This window comes from Mustela lutreola, chromosome 12 (genome assembly GCF_030435805.1).
Source record: "Mustela lutreola isolate mMusLut2 chromosome 12, mMusLut2.pri, whole genome shotgun sequence".
In the NCBI taxonomy this organism is placed as follows: domain Eukaryota; kingdom Metazoa; phylum Chordata; class Mammalia; order Carnivora; family Mustelidae; genus Mustela; species Mustela lutreola.
The window spans coordinates 88,766,610-88,784,718 of NC_081301.1; the positions used below are offsets into that span (position 1 = coordinate 88,766,610).

The following is an 18,109-nucleotide window of genomic DNA, read 5'->3' on the forward strand; positions in this document are numbered from 1 at the left end:
ACTGGGAATAAGAAATATGCCTGAACTGTCAAAAGAGAGTCAAATCCTCCAAATTTGCAATTAATTACAAGTTTTCCAAAATATATGGTGTGACTATAAAGAAATGAGATGAACTACTCTGAAGATATGGATACCAATAAATTCAAATTTCATGAACATGTAGGACAATTTTATCTGTACTTAGAAAGGCTTAGTCAAAACCAATAGGTGTCTATGTCCTTGGAACAACAGACACAATCCGTAAACAGAATAAAAACACCACATTAACTGTTCTTAAGTGGGAATTCTCAGATCTTGATGTATAAAATACATAGTGTATAACATTTAAGATTTAAAACACAATGAGTGCTTGGGTGACAGTCGGTTAAGCGTCCGACTCTTGGTTTCAGCCCAGGCTGTGATCTCAGGGTCGTGGCATTGCGCCCCGCACTGGACTCTGTGCTTAGTGCAGTTTGCTGGGCTGCTTCTCTCCTCCCCTCTCTGCCCCGTCCACTTGTGCTCCTTCTCCCTCTAAAAAAAATTTTTTTTAAATTTAAATACAAACTGCAATAAAGCTGGAAAAAAATTAGAGCCAACATTGATAAAGTGTACACTAGGATGCCAGGTGTCCTCATGAGAGACCCCTTACCTGATCTGCTCCCTCTGACAACCCTGTGAATGCAGTATTATCATTTCACAATAAGGAAACTGAGTCAAGATAGCAGCTTAATGTATGAAGACAAAAGGACTATTGTGAATTTTTTTTTTTTTTTTTTTAAGCAAATCTAGCGTTTCAATCTAAGAGTGTTTACACTTGTGTTGTACCTTGGCTTCCTGAGATGGCTAAAACATTTTTCACTGTGTTCAGTGCTGAACTGTTCAGTTCAGATGAGACTGTAATTCCCTTGCGGGCAGACAAGAACTTCCATGCTTTTGACCATGGACGGACCAGCAAAGGCACACTGAACAGACTTGTTTTTCAGTAAGTGTAAAAACCAGAATGACTCTTAAGAAGGCTGAAAGTGTAAAAACAGTTCTCATTCAAAATAACATACACCAAAAGAATATGAAAATATGCATTTATTACCAACAAAGTAGCATTTCCCACAGCGATTTTTCCCCCCAGTGATACACACGCATACATACACACAGACACACACTATAGTAGGACAAAATTACATTTTCCACATACTAAAGATTCATACTCCAAAGAAAATAAGCACATGTCCAAAAGACAATCAGAAAGCAGCAAAAAAATCTTTACTTTTTACTTTGAACACTAAAAATCTGTGAATAGAGACTCTCTCCTTAGGCAAATCAATGAAGATTTTCTCTTTAAATATTTTATTCATCAAATCAGACTTTTACTTGGCGTTTTTACAATTTGTATGTAATTAGAAATCAACCTCTGCAGAAAATATATGAAGTTTTAAGTGGCTGAGAATATCATGTGTTAGGCTTATTTTCTTAAAATGATACATAATTTTTCCTTTACAGCTCAAAATCCAATGTAAAACTAAGTATTTGTCCAATAGAGAAATATAAAATGCTTACAGACAAGGTATGGAGTAATTTCTGGCAAAAGCAAACTGAAATGTACTTGACCTTTTTCTTTTGCAAACACGCCTCATCTTCAAGCTCTTGTTTCACACTGATAATCATTTTACAGAAATAAGATGACTGGCACTGACTCAGACAATAGACAAATGACAGTAAGCACATATTAGTAAAGATATTTTGGTGGAAATCAAAGTATTAAACAACCAACATTTGGTAACAACCTCCTTTTACTAATAGGTTACCAAGTTTTTCGATGTTTACGTGAGTTGTTACACGAGTAAAAATGTTATTTTAAAATATTTTCATAATACATGCATTAAGCTAAGAGGAGACGGCTCTTTTAAAATTTTTTTCAAGAAAAAAATACCTTTTTAAAGAGAAAATGTCCAAGTATATAGACTTATGGATCATTATTTTTTGACCTATTAAGAATATAAATCTCCATGGCTATTTATGAATCTACAAAAGCCAAAGTGAATTCTTCAATTTACTGAAGCTACCAAGTCAAAAAAATAATAATTTTGTCATTTCTGGCACAGATCAAATTCGCTGTCCAGAGACATGTTCTTGGATTAGTCCACTATCTCACAAGCTTTATTTTTTTAAAGAACAGAATTCGTTTTGGCAATGTTAATTAGTATTAACTCAGAGATAAACAAATGATTCTCCCATCTAATTCTTTCCTGCTCAAAAAGTTTAAACTAGATTTTTTTAAGACAATGGGGTAGGATCAACACTGTTAAGGAAGGACCTAAAAGCTTAGGTTCTAGAAACATGTTTTAAAACAAATCAGTGCTTCCCTCACTCTTGACATAACACTGAGAAATTTCAAATATAAACTGTAGAAACCAGTATATGAAATCTTAAGAAAAAATCTTACTAAAAATAATTATAAAAATGCTTTTAGAAATTGAAGATGTAAAATACAGTTGACTTTAAATAAAAAAACAACCAAAAAAAAAAAAAAAACCCAAAACCCCCAAACAAACCCCACACATGCTTTACAGGGTTATTCTTTAAAAACCCTTATCACTTGATTTCTTTTCTGTCAATCTTCTGGTTGCTCCTTGCATCATCTAGTGGCCACCTTGTGGCATCATTTCAGAGACGTTCTGCTACCATTTTTGAAGCCCAGTATGTATTCCCCTAGAGATCCCAATACAATTACAGTGGCAAGTTTTGTAAAATCTTTTCAAAGGCCCATAAAATCCCATTTCCTAGTGGAGATAAGGTAATCCTCTTTAATAGGAAGAAATGAATAGATCTTTCATAAATTATTATTATACATTAGTCTAGACATTTCCATATCAATTTTTAAAAAATTAAATATAACACTGGGAGGAAACTATGATTGAGCTGTAGAGTCCGCTTTAGACTCTGAGAGTAATTAAAGTTCCTCTGGAATTAAAGCTCAGAATTACCAGGTCAAGCACACTTCCTGTGACAGGTAACCCCTTCCCCGGTACCTGTGATGTGAATACTAAGTAAGTACCTTTTGCCATGGGAACCCACTGACTTGTGGTCAGAGGGCCAACGACTTAGGAGAAAGTAAGTCTTCAGTTTCTGTTGAACCTATCAGATGAGGTTCCACGGAAAGGCGTTACTATGGTGTCCGTTCATCAACCCTTTGCATTTAACAGCAGGCTTCCAAAAATGACCCATCTCTTAGTCTTAATGAATCTCCTTTTATTCAGGTGAGCCATACTTATAAACAGGATTTAACCAAAAAAATTCCAAAGTTCTTGCCCTTCACTTTTACTGAGAAGGTTGGGTGAATGTGATCCTGCGCCGCCGCCTTTGGAAAGCCTTTAAATTCCATCTGTTAGGTTCCAGCATATGAGGGCCATTGTAGACAAACAACACGGTCATCTTGTCAGAGTAAGGAAGATTTTGCAGGAGCTGTAAGTGTGAAAACAGATGGTCCTATAATGCCATACATTAAGAAGTACAGTTTGCCATACTGACATGTGTCAAGTCAAATGCTATTTCTAACACTAATGACACACCTAGGAGGCTGGCAACTCAACACACACAGCCCCCCACAGTGGTCCTTACTGGAACTGCCACACCTGACGCCTGGCCTGAAGGATCCACACCAAGGCCTGGTCAGCAGTCCCAGGCCAAATTAGATCCTACAATTTCCCAGGCTGACCCTGGAAGTATGTCCTTCAGAATTTTCTGAGGATTCCTACTTTATGTATCCACAAACAGTTCGCGAGCAGCTCGAAGGGTCTGTGAAAGACTGGCAGCCTGCAAGGTGTGTGCCAGAGGGAGGGCTTCGAGGCCAGGGGGTTTGGTAAACACCAGAGTACTAACAGATCTGGCTCTTCCAGAGGGTATCTGCTGGACAAAGAAGATAGATGCTACCATTCAATAAAAATGTGCATTTGAGATGGGCTCTACAGTGAAATTTTTCATGCCTACTGGGTTTAAAAAAAATCTGATATTAACAAACATGTCTTTGAGTATAATGGTCTTACACCTTAGCCACAGTATAAGAGGTCACAAAAGAAAATTTCCTGCTGTCATGGTTCTAGCTCTAGAATGGAAAATTCTCTGTAACGATAATTGTGTTTTTATCCAAGTTAATTGGAGGAGAGGAGAGGTCAGAGTAACTTCAGTGTTACCCTGCACCCGGGCAGTGCTGTCCCAGACAAATGCGAAGCACCGGACCCCTAGGGTTTGTGTTCTCCTGCCTCTTGTAAAAAGTGCTAAAAGAGGAATTTCTCTAAATGAAGAGTTAAGTGCCAAAAGCAGGGAGGAAATCTTGGTTCCAGAACATAATTCTATGCCTCTTACATTTCTTCTTCCAATAATAAGGTTTCTGATTGAGTATGGCACTGGAACTTGTCCCCTTTATATAAATAATACTGTCATCTTGTTAGTCCTTCTCTGGGAGTGTTTCTGCGCATACTGATCTATCAGGCCATAGTCTGCTCCATGATGAGGCCACCGGGGACTTCTGAGTACAATGAGTGCTCGTAGATGACTTATTACCTACCTTTGGTGTAATAAAGAAGTACTGAGATGTATTTTCTTTACAAGCAGTATTTACAACCATTTCAAACACTCTCCGCTCATTGATCGGGTCCATTCCCTAAACAATGACAATCACAATGAATACATTTAAATCGGTTATAAGCTGCAAGAAAGCCCCAGGAAAAGGAAAAGCACCACACCTGATTGATTTCATCGACGACTCTGAACGGACACCGATTCAGCTCCTGCAGAGCCATCAGGTACAACATGGTGGAGACGCTTCTCTCGCCGCCGCTCTGATGGTGCGGCGTCAGCTCGTGCAGCTGCGTGCTGCTGCGAAACTTGACACGGATTCGAATTCCGTATTTATCGTAGTCCTCCTGTAAAACGGGACAGCGCTGACAGGTTATGGTTGGCTCCAGCAATTTCCTACTGCTATTTGAAAATAGACTGAATAAATCAATGATAAGAAAACAATTTAAATTTAGTGAAAGGAGTTTTGTCTGAATAGACCCGTGAAGATCCCTCAAGGCATGTGGATAACGACTAGTTCTTTGATACTTTATTGAGTTTAATCGTAAGGAAGAGTTGGTCGAAGAACCTGCTTTATACAGTAACTGAGAAGCTGGAAGGCGCTAACACGCTTTCAAGTGCTGCGGCACAGGGCCTGGCACGTGGGCAGTTCACTATAAATGATACTTGTTACTACACTCCGTCCCTGCACTGTAAGAGCCCCAGGACTGCAGACGACATCGCTGGGGCAGAATCTCCCGTCTCACCAAGTGAGATAACGTTGGCCATTCATCAACCAGGGGAAGCAGTCGTGGGGCAAGGCTCCTGAGGCACTACCCTGCTCTCTGGCCACGCACGTAGCGTACATGCAGAATTGCATACAAGCTGAAATACAAAGATGTTAAGCTGTGAAGGAAAAGGATCTTTTATTGTCTTCATTTCTGTCCTAAGGGAAAAAAAAAAAACTTAGTGGGGAAATTTTTTGACATACACAAAACTAGAGAGAACACTAAAATAAGCTCAGCGTCAACTGCGCACAGCAAGGGACCACTCCGGTGTCAGCTCTGGCTCTCCCCTCTCATCCTCAGTGACCTTAAAGCAAAGCCCAGGTTTGTCACTTTACACATTTCTGAATGGAAATTATTTTACCTACCCTTTGCAATTCATTAACTTACAGCTCAAGGAATTACTAACAAATTTCCAAATATTTTCATTTCTGGATACTCTTAAAATCTTGATTAAAAAAATGAAACCACTGATACTATATTTCAGTGACGTTTGCTGATCTCTTTAGGACTCTTCTGCTGGGGACAGTGGTAAATTTCTAAAGCAAATCATTCACAGCTGAATAACCATTACCTATCTATAGTTTTAGTAAAGCATTAGGGACTTGTCTCAAATGCCCCGCCACCCCGAAAAAGTGATGGGCTCCTAGAGGTGGTGTTTTCCTTCCTCTGGACAATTTTTTAGGAAGCATAGCTTTCACAGGTAAAACTTCAGAATAAGCAATTGTCCATACTGTTAGCATCTAATTACAATCACGTCAGGAAACATTTCAAATGCGGCGTTACCTCGTTTTCTGTATGTAGATCGACTTCTCCAGCACACTGCATGGAACTGAAAAAATTGCTGAATTTTTCATTAATTTTTTCCACGAGCTCCCTTAAAGGATTAAGCCACCTTTCTTTTACCTGCAAATCAATTCAATATAAAAGCACAATTTAAAGGCTTACTGCATTGACAGAAGATTGTCCACAAAACCATTTCAGTACCAACCGAGTCATGAGAACACACACACTGCATCTGTTCTCAGAAGCCTGTCGGTTCAGGTTGCATTATTCCACACTCCCATTCGATACACGATAAGCATGTGATAGAGAGAAAAGGTAAAGGTTAAATAATTACCTGTGAAATGCTTTCCCTGTATTTCTCCAGTTCAACTTTCTTTATCTTTAGTTCCTCAGTTAATTGCTCTATTTCTTCTTCTCTTTTTGTGTATTCTTGAACGACCTGGCAGGGAAAAAAAAGCATTTAAGATAAATCTACCAAAGGATAACATCACGGGAAATTTTGCATCAATTAGAGCACTAACAGAAAATGCCAATTGTGTTGCATTGTTTGTATGCCATTAATTAATGTTCTTCTACTGAACGGGTTTTTTATCCTTGAAAAAATACACTGCAGTATTTCAGGTTAGCCCAACGATTCTTTTTATAAAGGAAAGGCACAGAACAGTGTGTTCCTTAGGAAGAGTCTATTTAAAATTCTAATAGATTCAGAATCTGGCATTTAAAGCACATTGTTCCTGCTGTCTAGCTTATTATTACCAAGAGCTCTAGTACAGAGTGGGAGGCGAGTACTGGAGGGAAGGGTGTGCGCGTGCGCGGTGTGCATGGGGATGGGGTGGCTGTGCTTGAGGCAGGCAGTAAGAAAAGAGGCCTACTGTAGGATTCAGTCCCGTGAAACAAGAGGCTCTTGATCTTTCTTCAGTTAACAAAGCATCAATTTCATCCAATGTGTTTGGAAGATCCTGGAAAGCCTAAAGAAGAAGAAAATGGTCTGTAATTACAAATAGTCGAGCAAAAGCAGTTTAACTTGAACAGTTAAATATTCTGCTGAGTAAGTACTACGTGTTCAACAGCATGCTAGCACACAAGGAATCAAAGGAATTAAACAGGGTTTTTTTTGCCTTCAAAAAGCTTATACTTAGTAACAGTGGAAAACACCTTAAGACTGAGTATTGGTGTTGAGTATTAAAGTAAGCAGTTCTACCCTACAGGCTATGGGACTTACAGAAGGGAAATACCAGTTCATGCTAGAGGAGCTACAGAGAGTTAAGAGAATTGAGAGGCCTCACTTTCCCAGAAGTCTGTGGGCCTTTAAGCAAGAAGCGGAGGGAAAGCAAGGCAGAGGGGAACAGGAGCTTGGAAAAAAGAAAGCGCGGCATACCATGGGGGGTGAGGAGTTGTGTCCATTTGGAATGGTGGGTACTTGCTGAATTGGTAGAATGGGTCCAGAATATGTGGGGCATTGAAAGAGAGCAAGAAGTTAGAACTTTATACTGTACTTACGAAGAATGACAAAAGCATCTTAAGAATCCAATTACTTTGACAGAATTTCACCGTAGCACAGCTGACCCTCAAACAACAGGGTTAGGGGGACTGAGCCCCACTGTGTCGTCAAAAACGCATGTATAACTAACTTTTGACGCCCCCAAAACGTAGCTACTGATAGCTACTGCTGACTGGAAGTCTTCCTGAGAACATCAGCAGTGAGGTAACATGTATTTTGTATGTTACGTATTTTACATACTGTACTCATACAGTAAGCTAGAGAAAAGGAAATGTTACCAAGGAAAACATAAAAGAAAATATATTGATAGTACTGTATTTGTTGAAAAAAAATTCACAATGCAGTTCAAACCCATGTTGGTCGAGGGTCAGCCGTACTACCTTCTGAGTCCAGGTCCTAGAACCAAGTCAGAACAGACACCTTTTTATCTGGGAGGAAAGCAGAACACGGATTTGCCGACACCACCTGCACAGTTAATACAACACGAGGTACAAAATCAATCTTGAAACTCTGAAAAAGATCCTGCAATACGACATGACTCTAACATTTTAATCGTTGTCTTCTATCTGTTCAGAAAGCAGTTCAGCTTCTACAGGCCCTCAGATACGAAGTGTCCGTTGCTGACTGGCTTGTCCACTGAGCTCTCCCTGTGCTTGAACATGCTCTCGGCATCTTCAGTGAATCCCCAGTACGCGTCTTCCGTTGAAGATGGTCCAAGAGAAATCTTCGTGTCACCTACCCTCCCCACCACTTTGAGCCAATCTATTTCTCCTTCAATCTTCTTCGTCTCAGTCCACGGCAGAACACAGGGGCTGGTTCTCTCTTTCACCCCTTCCCTCTAATCCGTTAGCCAGTCCTGCTGACGGTCTCAAAAAGATCCTCATATTGGCCAACTCCACTCCCCCCGCCTCGCCCCAGTACTGCTTCAGGCCCCTCATCTCTCCGGCCTGGTCCAAAGCGATCATCTTCTCAAGGGTCTCCTTGCTTTCATTCTTCTGTCCCTGCTGGATTCCCCACCGGGCCGTCAGCGCGTGCTACACGCTCAGCCAGTCCCATCAGTCCTCTTGACAATCTTCCAGTGGGTTCTGTCTCCACATACAACCTACGCTCCTTCTGCTCTGATTTCCACCGTCCTTCGTGCCCGGATGATCCTGTCTGGGCCGGACTGAGTATTTCTTCCTTCACGTGAGACACGCCCTGTGTACTTCCGCCCCCGGGGCTCTGTATGCAGTGATTAGCTCTGCCTGGAAAACTTTTCCTTCAAACTCTCACTTGACTAATTTCTTCTCTCCATTCAGGAATCCTCCATAATAGTATCTTCTTGAAGGAGACTCCCCTGGCACTATCCTCTTACCTTGTTTTGTTTTTCTTCTTAGCACCTCTTGATACGACGACATGGTCTCTGTTTTTTAATTTATCTGCCCCTCCCTCCAGACGAGAATATAAACTTTAGTAGAGAAGTATCTGTCTTGTTCAGTGCCTGAACATTCATAATAATTGAATTATCTTCTAATTTTTTTCAAAAACAATACAACTTATCAAGGATAGAACCATATTATTCTCTGAAAGAACAAAACATTACAGATATCTACTATTATTTATTTTATGACAATTCCATGTACTTGGGAGAAGTTCTAATATATTTTTAGAAATAAGAGCCACTCGATTTGTCTTATATATGTTCCTACTAAATCCCTACTATGTACCTAAAATAGAACCACTCTCCGGGGTATCTGTCTGATATAATAGAGTAAGATCTCTGAGGATTTAAAAATTTAATCCAAACTTTTTTTCAGACATATCATTAGCTATTGAAAGAGATTAGACATTAACTACTGAAATAGGGAAATACACATTTTGTTACCTATTGAAATTAAAATAAAATACTTCCTCTAAAAATTCATTTTCTAGTTTCTTCTTTTATTTTGACATTCAGAGGTGGTATGTTAGGCAAGGTACAATCCTTACTAACACTTGGGGTCACAGGGCCACATAATTAATAAGGCAGCATCTCCTTTTACTAACCAAACAGAATGTCAGCACAGAAAATAAAAAGGAAAGGAGGAAAGCCTCTGTTCTCCTTTTCTTACCAACAGATGTTAGACCCAAAGATCTGGGTCTCCTCAAACCCTAAATAAACACCCTATTTTCTGGAAAGACATTTTCACTTTGCCTTTTTAAATAAATACCACTTTTTACCATTTCTTATACACCAATTGCCAATGCTAGGTTTCCATAAAAAAATTACACTCCACTTGACCCTACCTCTTACAGGTAGGTTAGGAAAAAAAGCCTTTTATGGGAAGAATGAACATTCTGGAACTGGTAACTGGGTAAGGGGCTACCTGTGCTTTAGTAGCATTAGGACTAAGCCAGGACTGACAGATGCTCAAGTTTGAATACAGTAAAGAAAATCCATAAGCACAATTACTTCACATACAAACTCAGTTTAAAAACAGGGGAAATGGGCTGTTTCTTTCAGCATATTCTGTTTCTCAGGGCCGTTACAACGCCTCGCACACTGAAGCTGACAGAGAACGTAGCAGCACGTGACCCTGCAGCCTTATACACTTGTGATACTTACTGTCTGGTATTCTTGAGGAACCGTCTGCTCCGCACCCAGGTTGCATACTTGCCTAGCTCTCTTCATCAGCTCCTTGCATTTCTGCAGTAACCTCTGTCGACTCTCATCCAGCTCAATGAAATGTTGCTATTGCAAGAAAAAGAAGTTTTGATAATTTGTAGGTTACCGTTATGTCAGAAGACTACGTCATTAAACCACATTAGAGGCGTACTTTGGGGACCCTGTGGATTCAGTCCCAGAGCACCTCAATAAAGGAACCAAGACCGTAAAGCATGTGCAGTGAATGTTTTAGTTTCCTAGTGTGTGTGAAGGTTACATTTACTATGCTGTAGTCTAGTAAGTGTGCAATAGCATTATGTCTTAAAAAAATGTACACACCTCACTTAAAAAATACTTCATTGCTAAAAAATGCTAACCACCACCATGTGAGCTTTCAGCAAAGCCACTCACGGATCACAGGTCACCATAATAGACATAATAATGGAATATTATACCAGATCTTAAGTATAGTCAAGTGAAGAGTAACAGAATAAGGTATGCCTGTACATCAACAACTGAATTTTAAGAAGCACATCATCTAAAAGCCATACCTCAAAAATCATGACCAAGATTAGAAAGTTTAAATTTGAACTTACACTTTGAAATATTATTAGCATATCATATGACATTAATCCTTAAGAGCTCTGAAATTAATCTTTTTTTTTTTTTAAGATTTATTTATTGAGGGGGAGAGAGAGAGAGAAAGAGAGTAAGCACACACACACACAGGAAGAAGGAGAAGCAGACTCCCCACTGAGATCCCAGGATCCTGGGATCATGACCTGAGCCAGAGGCAGATGCTTATCCGACTGAGCCACCCAGGTGTCCCCTGACCTTTGAAATTTAAATTTGCTTTTTTCTGAAAAGTTTAACTTAGTTATATATATATAATTATATTCTAATACAATTTGAAACACATAGTACATAGGCTTCCTATCTGAAAACTGAGCACATGAATGTGAAGAGAACCTTTAAAGAGTGTGTGGTAGTTGTCCTAGTGCCTTTCATATAGTTATCATTTATTCATGGACCCATTCATTCCTTCACCAGATAATTACTGAGAATCCATTAAATGTCAGTATTTTATTATGCACTGAACACAGAAAGGTGAAAAAGGAGAAAGACACACAAAATTATTATCGTTAGATAAACAGCTCTACTGTTCACGGAAAGCTATGTGCTGTGTGCTTCACACACGATTCCCTTCTCACAGTACTGTACAAGGATATTATTCCCCATTTTGCATGTTAAGAAAAGAAATGAAGCCTCTTGTCCAAACTCACACACTTAGTTGCAGGCTGTCAGGATTCACATCCACGCCTGCTTCTAGGACTCATGCTCTTTTCCTTACAGCACCATGCCCCTCGGAGAGAGCTGGAGAGAGAAAAGCAAAGCCAGAGGTGTGGGGCCAGGGGTCGGAGGTGGCAGAGGCAAACAGGAGAGAAGGCCAGCGTGGTCACAGAAGCCAGGACAGGGAATGGTTTTCAAGAACAGGTAAGCAACTACGAAAGAGGAAGCAGCAGAAGGCAGTCCCAGGACCGCGGACTAGAAATGTAAAGGCAGAGAAGCCTCCTTAGAGGCTTAGTTAGGGAACAAGAAATCTACCATAGTTGGAGGAGAGGAAAGATTGGAAAAAATCAGTGATCAAGGTAGACAAGAGCCCGATGGCAAGTTTCATGGGTAATGAGGAGGGCATCATGGAATGCCTTCTGGGGGCCACGCTTGTTAGAACCACTACCTTGTATGTTAATTAATCTAATCCTCATTATAATCTTTGAGTATGTATTATCTTTTTTACACGTGGCTCAGAGACCTTAGGAACCTTGCTCAAGGTTACAAAAATACCAAGTGAACAGGTTCCTAAGAAAACAGGTCTGGCTTGCTCTTCCCATGAAGCCTCCAACTTCAGTCGGCACAAAAAATTACCAAAGGGGTATGCGAGGGGAATTGTAAATACTATCAATCAGTACTGGTGCCCAGCGACATGGCAGATTTATTAAGATCTTTCTGGGCAGAGACCTGGACATGTACATTATTAAGGTCCTCAGGTCACTTTGATGTACACAGGTTTCACAGCAAATGACCTAACCCAACACACACAAAGTCAAAGGAATATGTCCTGGACTGAACTGCAGATACAAAGCCGGCCTGATCCGAATCACGTGTCAGGACAGTTCCCTGAATCTGAGACACAGGAAGGAAAACGTTGAAGACTCCCTGCCACACCTGCTTTGCTCTCAGGGCCAAGTACACTGAGGCAGCTGTCAAGTGGGGCGAGGGAGAAACTTCTAGAGTCTTCCATTCCCGCTTCATACTCCTCTGGGCCTTGCCAAAACAAAGCACACGTGGGCCTCTGGACTCGGGAGGACAAAACCTCATCCAACAGTTGCCTTCCACTGAGTGGCAGAGGTCCAATCAAGTATTTATCAGAGAAAGCCATTCTTTATGTACATGTTTGTGACCTAACTCTTCACAGGGTGCGTGCGCAACACCCCCCACCGGCCCCCACCACCATCCATAATCCTATAACCCCAACCATAATTCTTGCTGAGTTTCCCTGCTCGGGGTTGGGAGGGCAGGTAAAGAGCAGGAAGAAGAGAAGCAAACCATGGTCCAAGATAATGTTGTAGAGTCAGACTAGCGAAAAAGGCTTTATTAACAATTCTGCTTAGAGTCTATCCTTTAAACAGGTAATGGACAACATTTCATCTGTGGGAGACCTAAGAGGAGAAAAAGGCAAATTTGCAAACTATGCCCCACCAACATCTCAGAAAGGACTACTCTGTGGGTACATATTCTGAAAGAATATCATCTTTTCTCGGAAATTCTGAGAAAGTTCAATGGTCCTGAAAGGCGTATAATGACATTGAACGAGGAAAACCTTCTCTAAGAGGGCCCTCTAGTGGAATAAATTGGAATGCGTCACAGAATTTCTTACCAAATACAAAAAGCATACTACCCCTAAAATTTAAAATAAAGTATTCTATTTAACAATATTGAGTCAAAATGAAAATGATATTCTGTATGAAAGGAATGTAAGTTCTAAGTAGCATTAACTTTTACTAAAACACTAGTTGTAAATAAAAACAGTATTTTAATTTTCCTTTGATATAAATAAGCCTCAAATTTCATAGCAACTTAATGATTTCAAATTCAAATGTTAACTAAGTTTTACTACATATCATGCAGAATACATATTTTAGAAATAGGAAAAGTAATCTTTTAAAATCAACTTTAAATTTTAATGTCAAATTTGAAATTTAAAAAGACAGTGGTCTTGACTTACTAGTATACAAGATTACAAATTATAATGATAAGAAATTAAGAAGCGGCAATACGGTTTACCTGTTAAATGACCTCTTCTCTCCTCAAGTCTATCTATCTTAAAAAACAAGTCTCCTGATATTGTGCTGTGGGACAGAGGTAAGCAGGAAGTCCCCAGAAGAGAACATTAGATGAAAGCAAGGGGTATCTAAATTTAGTGGGAGGACAAACACATTAAACAATTTCTTATTCTTCTAATATTAATTCTGATGCAAACCTATACTTATTAAGGAAACCCTGGTTTCATGCTAGGCAGTGCACTAAGCATCTCGATATATATTAAATGGAATTATCATAATAGCCCTGGCAAGGCAGACAGGCATTTTAATACCTATGGCTAAAAATAAGAGACATGAAGCGAGGGTTAGGAAAGCAGTGCGCGGCTTAAAACAAAACAAAAAAACCCCAAACCTCAACCAAGTAACAGGTCTATCCCTCTGTATCCACCTTCATATGTAAACTGACATGCAGTCAGCTTACTAACTTGTCCTAAAGATATTCCAGACACAATTAACAAACTGACACACACAACCACCTTTCTTCTCTGAAGACATTTTAGAGGCAACCCTGTTGCCCTCTTGGCCTTCCAACAGTCTGAGGCCCTATCAAACCCATGGTGGTCAGTCATCCTTTAAGTTCCCTCATGGATATGACTGAACATCTCAATCTTCTTTTGTGAACGTGTTTTCATGGTCAGCGTCAAGGACAAAATGGGAAGTGGTAGTAACGGTTCCTTAGTGCAACCTGCCAAGTGCTCAGAGGGACAAGTGGGGGGGGGAAAAACCAACCCATTCTTTTCTCTTGTTTCAAAGGACACAGGACAGCAAGAATAACAGAACGAGCATCTGACCGCAAACAGAAAGGAAAAGTAAAATAAGAAAGTGAACGATGAGAGACATATGCTATACACTCTTCCACTCAGTCTTCATTATTCCAAAAGGGTGATTAGGGACCATGGTCAGTCAGCAACAAACACTTAATGAGCATACAATGCAGGAAATAAAAGAACCTTCCGAAAGGGATGTATAAAACAATTTTCAGATCAGCTCATGGAAAACAGAAAAGAGAATGGTACAAAATACTGCCGAGGAGACACACAATACAGTCGGGCAGCATGGCCCCGACGGGGGCTGTGCGCGCGTGTGTCTGAGTGGTCGAGAGGCTGAGAACAGAGTGGCTATTTCCAGGTACCAAATCTAAAGGGACAAGCAGTAACCAGAGGTTATTTCTTTGGACAGTGTAATGTGGCATCCTTATAAAAAATTAGTGACTGAAAAACTGAAAACAAATCCTTCTCCCAAGAAACTTTGCTACTCTCCATCATAGTCTACTCTGCTCAAAGGATTAATATTCCTGCTTCCACTCACACAGTGGGTCCCAGGACAGTAACTCTGTCCGCTGCCACCAGGTCTTGGTACATCCACGTGACCACAGGCTGCTGCAGAGCAGCTCCATTCCAGAGTGGGCTGAAGGTGGGACACTGACCCCAAAGCCCTCACGATTTCATGATACTTCTGTAAACGTGACACCAACCTATAGTTCTCTTTAGCTCATTAATGCTTTTTTTAAAAAATTTTTGACAGAGATCACAAGTAAGCAGAGAGGCAGGCACAGAGAGAGGAGGAAGCAGTCTCCCTGCTGAGCAGAGAGCCCGATGAGGGGCTCGATCCCAGGACCCTGGGATCATGACCCGTAGCTCATGAACGCTTAATTCAAAAACAAAACTTCACGCACAAGGATCCAATGCTGTATTATGTGGCTGGATTCACTCCATACAGTATGGGTGCGATGGGTTCCTTTTTTCCTGAAATCTCTTCTGTAATGTCCCCTCCCCCGAACAACCAGGCTCACAGGCTCAGTCGGTGACAAATGTAGCATGGGCTCGATTTTTAATTTTTTACCACTGAACACATGACGGATAGAGGACTTCGCTCGCACCCGTGAAATGAAATAAACACAGACAGGGCTCCGTTTGGCTAACTAGCTCCGTACCCAGCTCCCACAGCACCCTCCCCCCGCCCCCATCTCAGTACTACCTTCGGTTGTTTCTTTGCTGCATCCCTTCACCATGTTCAGGAAGACTCTGGCTACTCCTGCTCCCTTCCTCTGCTTTTTTAGTTTTGTACAACAGTGAAGGAAGGACTTCCGCATCTTCCAAGCTTCCGGCCTTTGCTCTAAGCACACTCACCAATCCTAGCGCATCAAACCTGACCTTCAGCTCCTTCTGGCGAGCTGTGTTTGTGCTCGCCTACTACTCTAACGTGCTTATCAGCTAGCAAAATCTTGTTTCTCCCAACTTTTCCTAGCCACATTTTCTGGAAGCCGATTCTGAAGAGGCTGACTTTAGAAAAATGTTCCCACTCTCTGAGCGGTCCTCAATTTCCTAAAACTTACCAGATCTGTTTCCACAAAAAGACACTACTCCAGTTCAGTATTAAGCAAAGGAATGTTTCTGGAAAGTGAGGCATAATGTGAATCATGTAGAGACCCAGCCACAGCGTAGCAGACTCTGGGAGGGGAAAAGAGTGGACGACCAAGGCACAAGGGACTTCAAATACAGAACGAACTTTAAAAATCTGCAACAAACATGGCAAAGTACTACATTTGTTAGGGAGAAGGGACGTATGGAAGTTCTATTACTCCTACTCTGGTGTATCTTTCAAATTTCATAGTAGGAAATGTAGGAAAAAAGACTTTAGTGAAACAAATGATAAGCTCCTAAGTTTTTAAGCATTTTTTCAGCTTGGAAATGTAACTGGTGAATGAGCTGCCTTCAAGGGGACAAGCTGGTGGGTTCTGAGGAACCTATTCAACAGCGAAACCATCGCCCCCAATGCAACAAACCTATCTATCCGTTTTCAACACTGTGTACCCCTCTGTGACCTACCCCACTATATCCCCCCAGGCCACGGCTGACTGATTTCCATCACAGGCCATTCTACATTCTGTAAATGTCATATAAATGGAATCAGAGTTGTCTTTGGTCTGGCTTCCTCCACCCAGCATAATTAGGATCCATCATATTGTCTCAGTAATTCATTCCTTTTTACAACTGAGTAATACCCTGTGGTGTGGATATACTGTAATTCGTGTCTTCACCACTGCTGGACATTTGTTTCCGGCTTTTAACGATGATAAAACTGTCACCTGTTCCTGTACCGGTCTCTCATGGATATATGCTTTCCCTTCTTTTGGGTAAATACTAGGAGAGGAATGGCTGGATTGGCAGGTATATTTTTAGCGTTTAAAAATCTCTCTAATGGTTTTCCAAAGTGGCTGTGCCCTTGAACTCTCTACCAGGATGTACGTGAGTCCCAGATGCTGCACACCCTCACCAACACGTCCGTACGACGTCTGCCATTCCAGCGGGTCTACGGCTGTAGCTCATAATTCACGCTTCCCTACGTCTTTCCACGTCCAGCATCTTTCCATGTGTTCACCTGCTATCTGTGGATTTTCTTTAGTGAAGATTATGTTTTCTGACTGGGCTGTCATCTCTGTATTGACAGTTGTACAAGAGTTCTTCTTATAGTATTCTCCATGTCAGCAACCCTTTTCTGTACAGGGCCAAGGAGCTATATTTTTGTCGAGGGTATGTCAAGGGCCCCATACAGAATGTTATGTATTTTTTTTTTAATCCCTTGAAAATGCAAGAACTAGTAGCTTGCAGGGACTTAATATAAGCAGTTGTTAGGCTCCATTTGGCCCCCAGTAATAGCCTGTCACCTTGACACAAGTCCTTTGTCAGGTTTAACGCGTTGCAAATATATGCTCCCTGCCAGTCTGTAGCCTGCCTTTTTTAACAGCATCTATTGAAAAGCAAGTTAATTTTGTTGAAGTAAAACTTGTAATTCCTTTTGCCTTACAATTTGTGCTTTTTGTGTTCCACTCAATTTTTCCCAAACCAAGAATTTTTTTTTCCTTCAAAAAGCTTTTAGCTTTAGTTCTTCCATTTAAGTCTGTGGCCCATTTATATACGGTAGGAGGGTAAGGGTTGCGGCTCATCTTTTGTACAGGATTATTCAATTGTACACGATTGTTCCGGCACTATTTGTTAGACTATTCTTACACCACTGAATTGCCTCAGTTATCTGTGCCAAAAAACAATCGACTATATATGTGTGAATCTATTTCTGGTTTCCCTGTTCGGTCCCACTTAGCCATATACGTCTATTTTTACACCAATACAATGATGTCTTCATTATTGCAGCTTTATAATAAGCCTTAAAATTAGGAAGGGTGAGTCATCAAACTTGGTCTTTTTCAAAGTTCTTCTAGGTCTACTCCATTTTCGAATAAGCTTGTCAATTTCTAAAAGCCCTGCTGGGAATTTCATTGAATCCATAGGAGAGTTCTGACATTTAAACAAATCCTGGACCTTTGATCCATGAACACAATCTCTCCATTTATTTAAGTCTTATTTTAATTTCAGCAAGATTTTGTAGTTTTCAGTATACAGGTCTTATATAAATATATCCCTAAGCATTTCATATTTTTGATATTGCACACAGTAGTTTTGTTTTGTTTTTGAGTAGGTTCCACACGGAGTGGGTAGCCAAC

The 18,109-nt window shown here is 40.6% G+C and overlaps 1 protein-coding gene across 2 annotated transcripts in view; it reads right to left on the minus strand.

Annotated features, from left to right (window-relative positions):
• Positions 1 to 1,041: 1,041 nt before the first annotated feature.
• Positions 1,042 to 18,109, minus strand: part of SMC5 (structural maintenance of chromosomes 5) — a 97,158-nt gene continuing 80,090 nt past the window's right edge. The window contains exons 18-25 of one of the 2 annotated variants that reach the window (XM_059143587.1): positions 10,187 to 10,312; positions 7,480 to 7,524; positions 6,974 to 7,069; positions 6,436 to 6,540; positions 6,102 to 6,221; positions 4,719 to 4,898; positions 4,541 to 4,636; positions 1,042 to 3,438 (exon numbers count right to left, since the gene is read on the minus strand). In XM_059143587.1, the coding sequence (XP_058999570.1) occupies positions 3,295 to 3,438; positions 4,541 to 4,636; positions 4,719 to 4,898; positions 6,102 to 6,221; positions 6,436 to 6,540; positions 6,974 to 7,069; positions 7,480 to 7,524; positions 10,187 to 10,312 (912 nt within the window). In that variant the 3' untranslated portion in view covers positions 1,042 to 3,294. The remainder of the gene's footprint in view (positions 3,439 to 4,540; positions 4,637 to 4,718; positions 4,899 to 6,101; positions 6,222 to 6,435; positions 6,541 to 6,973; positions 7,070 to 7,479; positions 7,525 to 10,186; positions 10,313 to 18,109) is intronic. The other variant, XM_059143588.1, reaches the window with a different exon arrangement.